This window comes from Scylla paramamosain, chromosome 35 (genome assembly GCF_035594125.1).
Source record: "Scylla paramamosain isolate STU-SP2022 chromosome 35, ASM3559412v1, whole genome shotgun sequence".
NCBI lineage: Eukaryota > Metazoa > Arthropoda > Malacostraca > Decapoda > Portunidae > Scylla > Scylla paramamosain.
In genome coordinates this window covers 16396664-16404163 of record NC_087185.1, presented here as the reverse complement: position 1 = coordinate 16404163, position 7500 = coordinate 16396664, and the positions used below count along the sequence as shown (strand labels likewise).

Below are 7500 nucleotides of genomic sequence, written 5' to 3'. Positions count from 1 at the left end.
AAGCGACTTGTTGTTGTGTGTGAGTGGAAAGACGGCGAGAAATTATTCGAGTGGAGAGTGCGGCACGTGAGTGAGTGGCGAGGAACTTGCCAATGGGAGAGTCCGTAGCGTGGGGCGTCTGTGGGGTGTGGCGCGGCAGCCTTGACACAAACATACATACACACAAACACACACACACACACACACACACACACACACACACACACACACATTCCTTAGCATGAAGAGTCTTACAAATGTTTGTCTGGTGTATATTTGCGCCACCCCAACCCCACACACACACACACACACACTTCCCTTTGCCATAAGTCATTACTGGGAAATATGTTCTTCGTAATATTAAGTCGAATACTCTTTTTGTCTTCCAGCTTTATAAATATGTGCGTCTCTCTCTCTCTCTCTCTCTCTCTCTCTCTCTCTCTCCTCTTCTCGCTCTCTCTCTCTCTCTCTCATTGCTTTGCTCTTAACCTAGCCAACTTTCTTGTATGTATTGGGGCATGCACAAGTTATATTTAAGTCCTGCAGATGCTCCTCGTGGTGTGTGTGTGTGTGGTGTGTGTGTGTGTGTGGTGTGTGTGTGTGTGTGTTGTTGTTGTTGTTGTTGTTGTTTATTCTAGCGGTGGTGATGGTGATGGTGGTGGTGCAGCGGGCAAATAGTGGTTACTGGCTTATATAATCATTAAGAGTCAACTTATGCAACATCGTAATCTTGGCATTCATCTTAGTACTCTCTCTCTCTCTCTCTCTCTCTCTCTCTCTCATCTCTCTCTCTCTCTCTCTCTCTCTCTCTCCTCTCTCACTCTCTCTCTCTCTCTCTCTCGACCTTGAAAAGATTACGTAATTCACTCCTGTAGTGCGCAGGACTAAATTAATCAGCCATTCCTTGGATTTGTTTATCTTAGCGCTATTAAAAGCACCACGAGGTCTCCACTTCTGAAGTCGTGTTATTGTTGGGAGGAACTTAAAAAAAAAAAAATAATAATAATAATAAAATGCTGGCAGAGGCACAAACAGGGGACAGACAAACAAACTGCATAAGACTCGCACTAATAAAGACATGAAGAGAGAGAGAGAGAGAGAGAGAGAGGAGAGAGAGAGAGAGAGAGAGAGGAGAGAGAGAGAGAGAGGAGAGAGAGAGAGAGAGAATGTCTGCGACGCACTTATGAAAAGACGGTTAGACAGACAAACAGATAGACACGGAACGGATGGACGATAGACAGCCTCACACATAGAATATAAGATACTGTACACACACCATCTCCTCTACACACACACACACACACACTACACACACCACACACACACACACACACTTACCACCGCTACAGCTGAAGGGCGGTATCGAGAGGCCGCAAGAGGAGTTACCAGGAACCCATAACACAATGTTAAGCTGATCCTCGAACTGTAAACTCCCTTGCCGCCTTCTGTGAAATCCAGCCAGCCACTGCAGTTCCTTCCGCGGCACCAGCACACATCACCTCGCCTCCCTCTAGCTCTCTACCGGCGGCCTCGTGCAATGACTGTAATGTTGCAGGGCCCTGAGCAACCTTGGAGGAAACGGTCACTGTTTGGGTTGGTGTCGCCGCCCTCGCTGGAAGAGAAAGGGAGCGATACTGCCCTTGCGGTATGCCAAGTTTTCCCTCATCTTTACGTGGCTTCATTCTGTTTTTCTTTTGATTTGCCTTTCTTGTTCTTCGTTATTTTAGTTTTCATGTGTTTGGTGCTAAGAGAGAGAGAGAGAGAGAGAGAGAGAGAGAGAGAGAGAGAGAGAGAGAGAGAGAGAGAGAGAGAGAGAGAGAGAGAGATTTAGCCTTGATATGTGGTATTACTTCCGTTTTCTGCAGGTAACACATGGTCATTATTTTATTTTCTCTTCTATCTATCTGTGCACATCGCTTCACCTGCTCGTTCTCCCCTTTGTGTGTCTGTTCGTTGGTTTGTGTGCCCATCAGGCTCTAATGCTTGCTCCGCTCTCCTCTCACTTTTCCTTCACGGTGAACAAAATTTCTCGTCAAACTTGTCAAGGATACAAAATTGCGCAAGAAAAACACACGATCACCTCCACGAAGATTGACAAAGAGACTGACAAAAAGAGGCAAGATTAAGTTCAATTTTCATCCAGTCTCCATTACAACAAGTCATTTAAGAGTTCTTTTTAACGTCTCTCTTATATCACTCTTACCAACCTGTCTAGTGAAAGTTTTATTGAGAATAGTCTCAGATAATGATATATAATTCTTTTTTCCCTGTTAGGTTTCAGTTTCAGGAAATATCCATAGTGATCATCCTCAGTACGAGTATCATCGCCATCATCACTATTATCATTATTACTTCACTTTATTTATGCTTTTAATTCTCTCGCTATAAATTTGCTGATCTTTTACCTGTTACATTTAATCACTGTTACAAGCTGTTCCTTTTAAACCAGCAACTTGAAGATTCATTGAACCTATACAGTATTCATAAATTTTTTCCGTGGTTATAAGAAGACTAAATTTGTCTTTGTGAATGCTCTTTCCCCCTGCATTGGAACAACGGGTTTCTTTTTCAGTGTTTGGAAGTGTTAACGAAAGAAAAGACTTAATCAATGAAAGTTTCGTTATATTTTCCATCACGTTCAATCTGTCTCTGTTCGAATCCACTTTATGTCAGAAGAGACAAAAAAAAAAAAAAGCCTTAAATTCGTTAATAAACATGTAACATTAAAAAAAGAATATCAAAATGGATGGAAGAATATCAAGAATAGATGGATGGAAAGACAATAAAATAATGGAGAAAAAAAAAGAGAAGAAAGACCTAATACGGATGAACTCATAAATCAAATAAAAACATAAATAATTCAATAAAGTGAATGGATGAATCAGAAGACAATAAAAGAATGGCGGAAAAAAAGAACGAGAAGAGAAACCAAATACGGGAGACGCAGCGGAAGCTTATAAGAGGAAGCAGGAAGAACCTTGAGGAGAGGAAGAGAGACGGAGAGGGAAGAGAGAGAGAGGTGAGAGGGAGCGAGTTTGGGCTCAGCAAACCTAGAATACAAAGGGAAAGTGCCTGACTCGCTCTCTCACTCCAATGACTAACTCGGAGAGGACTTTGGTGAGGTTTTGTGCTCACTGCTTGAGGTCTGCGGTGGTGGTGGTGGTGGTTGTGGTGGTAGTGGTGGTAGTGGTGGTTGGCCTTCAAGTCTGTCTAGTTGTGTTGGTTAGTTGCTAGTTGCTAGTGTTGTTGTTGTTGTAGGGGATGCTCTTGTTGTTGTTGTTGTTGTTGTTTGTAGTGGTGGTGGGTGGTGTTGTTATTGTTGTTGATGTTCCTGTTGCTGTTATTATTATTATTATTATTATTATTATTATTATTATTATTATTGTTGTTGTTGTTGTTGTTGTTGTTGTTGTTGTTGGTATTGTTATCTCTCTCTCTCTCTCTCTCTCTCTCTCTCTCTCTCTATTCTCTCTCTCCCTCTCTCTCCTCTCTCTCTCTCTGTCTCTCTCTCTCTCTCTCTCTCTCTCTCCTCTCTCTCTCTCCTCTCTCTCTCTCTCTCCTCTCTCTCTCTCTCCTCTCTCTCTCTCTCTCTCACCGTCATTAAAACACCAAGTATGCAGACAGAGTAATATTTATCTTTGCGTCTGGCCAAAGAGCGAAGGTCAGACGTTTGTTATGGTTGCACTAATAAATAAATAAAATAAACAATAAACAATAATAATGAGATAATACGACCATACTCTCAATTCCTCACCATTACTTATATAACAAATACCAGGGAACAATATTATACTCCCTTTATTCTCGTGTACGTTGAGCTGCCTAATGTGTTGTTCCTTCAGGTGTGCTGTCGGCGGTAGTTGGCATTAATGGAAGAGGAGAAAAAATAATGAATAAAAAAAAAACCCAGGCGTTGAATCTCAAGGTCGATGGTGGTGGTGATGGTGGTGGTGGTGGTGGTGGTGATGGTGGTGATGGTGGTGGTGATGGCCAAGTACATTTGCACTATGATTGTTTTAAGATTCGACTTTCTCTTTTATTTCTTTTATAATTCGAATGTATCAGAGAGAGAGAGAGAGAGAGAGAGAGAGAGAGAGAGAGAGAGAGAGAGAGAGAGAGAGAGAGAGAAGGTCAAGGAGATATTCAAAGTAAAATGAGAGATAGAAGAGAAATGGCAATGGAAGGAAATTTCTCTCTCTCTCTCTCTCTCTCTCTCTCTCTCTCTCTCTCTCTCTCTCTCTCTCTCTCTCTCTCTCTCTCTCTCTCTCTCTCTCTCTCTCTCTCTCTTTCAGCCAGATAGTACCATCTCTTCCTCCTCTCCCTTCTTGTGACCTTGACTAAGTATACTAAACCAATAATAGCTCTCTCTCTCTCTCTCTCTCTCTCTCTCTCTCTCTCTCTCTCTCTCTCTCTCTCTCTCTCTCTCTCTCTCTCTCTCTCTCTCTCTCTGCGGTGGTCATTTGCATTCACACACTTTATCATCACAGCGGAGGGTGAGATGCGGTGATTGTCTCCTTATCTTGTTTATTGTTTACTGTTTGAGAGATTTCCTAGCCTTTTGCGTAATGATTAGAGCTGTGTTGTTGGTGTGTATGTTTTTATTTATTTATCACTATTACTTTTTTTTTTTATCTGTGGTCTTTTTCTTCAAGATCTGAGTTGCTCTTGGCAGGAGAGACAGGGCGTGGGTCGAAAGAATACTGTCATTTGAAAGGAGAGGAAGGTTTCATGACATGTCCTCAAATTTTGGGTAACCCTTTTGACTACACTCTTTTGAAACTGGCACCTTCAATCTGCCCGAGAGTAGGAAGGGCATCCACTTAAGGTGAGGTTCTCAAATGCCAAAAGTCCTTCGTCAGCAGCCACCGTCCTAGCGCTGATAAACTTAGGAAACCGGACGTAAAACTGTGTATATATATATATATATATATATATATATATATATATATATATATATATATATATATATATATATATATATATATATATATATATATATATATATATATATATATATATATATATATATATATATATATATATATATATATATATATATATATAGCCTTTTGTTTTCGTAAGCGAGTTCCCTTTTACTTAAGAAAGAAAAAAACACCTCTTGCGTTTTCTAAAAAGTGACTAAGACAGCGAGGGGACTTGGGACGTCTTTCTCTGTACTATTATTCCTGCGATGAGGCAAGCAGGTCACGTCTTTTCTAGGCCATCCTTATTTGTAGAGAGAATGTCGTGGTATGTAGACAAGTTACGAAAGTACCTAGAGATGCGGCCATCCAACTGTCCTCTTTACTCGTACTGCAGTCTGCCGGGGACGTAAACAGCTCCGGTAACAGACTTAAGAACATTGCCCCTTATCCCCATTAGTTCATTTAGTCTTCCATATTAGGTCCGTATTTTGAAGACTATTTTTAAAGGCCACAGAGATGATTAGTTAAGCTCTCGTAAGTGTTTTTTCCCATTAATGATAGTCCTTGTTATACTATCACTAAATCATGACAGTACTATCACTAAATCATGACAGTCCCACTCACTGCCTGTAAAAGGTAGCTGAGATAAGACCCAGAAACGTTTGAGAATGTGACTCTTACTTGTGTACCGTTACTGAAGGGAACAGTGGGAGGGAACTGGAGACCTCTGCCTCTCTTCTTCCAATGGGACGAGGCATAGAGTGGAAAAGGCAATTAATTTTTTTCTTAAACCTTAATGTGAACGTCTCCAAAGGTTAGGGCTTAGGTTAGGTTAGGATAGGTTAATTTATATTAAATTAAGGTAGGTTAGCTAAGGATAGGACAAGTTGAATTAGATTAGGTTGGATTAGTTTCGACTATGTTAGGTCACGTGCAGTTAAGATATATTAGGTCAGATTAGATTAGGTTAGTTTGGGTCGTATAGGTTAAGTTACATGAAGTTAGATAAGGTAATGTTAGGTCAGGAATATCGACGAAGGAACATGCAGTACCAAAATGTTTTTAGTCTTGAACGATCATTAGCAGATGGAAGGAAAGTCGATCATTTGTTCATAACCGAACTGAGAAATGCTCGAAGGATGAAGGTTATTTTTACACAACTTGAAATCTTAATCTTGATCTTAATTTTACAATATGATTGCATATTAAGTATTGCTACAACATGGGCACGCGACACACATACTCTCTCTCTCTCTCTCTCTCTCCTCTCTCTCTCTCTCTCTCTCTCTCTCTCTCTCTCTCTCTCTCTCTCTCTCTCTCTCTAGCGGCGCAGGCACTTGACCAACAACACCTCCAGGAACTCCATGTAGGTGAGCACGGACGCCCCCCAGCAGAAGTCCTAGGGTGCCGCCGATGTCACACAGCAGAGCGATGGTGTCGTATGCGGATTTCCTCCGACACCTCGTCATAGGTTAGGTCCTGAGTAGGATAAACACGTGGTAGGGTAGGAGGGTGGGTGGGTGGGTGGAGAGAGAGAGAGAGAGAGAGAGAGGAGAGAGAGAGAGAGAGAGAGAGAGAGAGAGAGAGAGAGAGAGAGAGAGAGAGTTTAAAGTAAATCAAAAGAATACGTGATCAAATTTATATAATCAAACACACACACACACACACACACACACACACACACACACACACACACACACACACACACACACACACACACACATACACATTAGTTAACTTTGGAACTCCCTGCCTGCTTCTGTATTTCCACCTTCCTATGACTTGAACTCTTTCCATGAGGGAGGCATCAAGACACTTATCCTACTTTGAATGATCCTTTTTGACATCTCTTTAGGGACTGGCACTCCAAATGGGCCTTTATTCCCACTTTTTGATGCCCTCGGCCACTGCCCCTCTTACACACACTCACACACACAGACACACACACACACACACAACACACCACACACACACACACACACACACACACACACAACACACACACACACACACACACACACACACACACACACACACACACCTGGAAGAACACCCGCAGTTTGGCCGAGTCCCGTGCTGTGCTGGCCGCCTCGGTGAACACAGAGTAGATATCCTCGTTGCATTGCTTCAAGCACCCACACTGGCTGTGCCGCCACCCGCCGAAGAACAGCAGCTCCTTCTCCATCTCCGTGGCATACGTGTACTCCGCCGAGGTGTTGCACGGCCGCCCCCGCTGATCCCTACGCGGGTGTCACGAAGAGTGGTGCGAGTTAGGTTAAGTTAAGTTAGGACAGGTTAGGTTGAGCTAGGGTAGATTAAAGTAGGTTAGACTAAGTTAGGATAGGTTAATTTAGACTAGATTAGGTTAGGCTACTTTAGGTAATGTTAGGGTTGTTACGTACATTAGATTAGATAATGTTATGTTAGAGTACTTTACGATAGGTTAGGTTACGTTAAATTATTACAGATAGGATAGAGTTGTCATTGCGGTTCTCTTAGGTTAGGAATGGATGTGAATTCTTATTATTGTTAAGTTCGGTTCGGTTCGGTTAGGTTTGGGAAGGTGATTGCTCATTATGGCTCTCCTCACCGTGCA

The 7500-nt window shown here is 42.1% G+C and overlaps 2 protein-coding genes across 2 annotated transcripts in view; both read right to left on the bottom strand.

Moving 5' to 3' along the window:
* Positions 1 to 1475, bottom strand: part of LOC135090702 (uncharacterized) — a 22291-nt gene extending 20816 nt beyond the window's left edge. Inside the window, exon 1 of the mRNA XM_063987706.1 lies at positions 1318 to 1475. The gene's annotated coding sequence lies outside the window, so the exon portion shown is untranslated. The remainder of the gene's footprint in view (positions 1 to 1317) is intronic.
* A 4714-nt stretch (positions 1476 to 6189) lies between these two features.
* Positions 6190 to 7500, bottom strand: part of LOC135090699 (uncharacterized) — a 2109-nt gene continuing 798 nt past the window's right edge. Inside the window, exons 2-3 of the mRNA XM_063987703.1 lie at positions 6946 to 7500; positions 6190 to 6383 (exon numbers count right to left, since the gene is read on the bottom strand). The exon at positions 6946 to 7500 is cut by the window's right edge and continues 127 nt beyond it. Of these exons, the coding sequence (XP_063843773.1) occupies positions 7454 to 7500 (47 nt within the window). The 3' untranslated portion in view covers positions 6190 to 6383; positions 6946 to 7453. The remainder of the gene's footprint in view (positions 6384 to 6945) is intronic.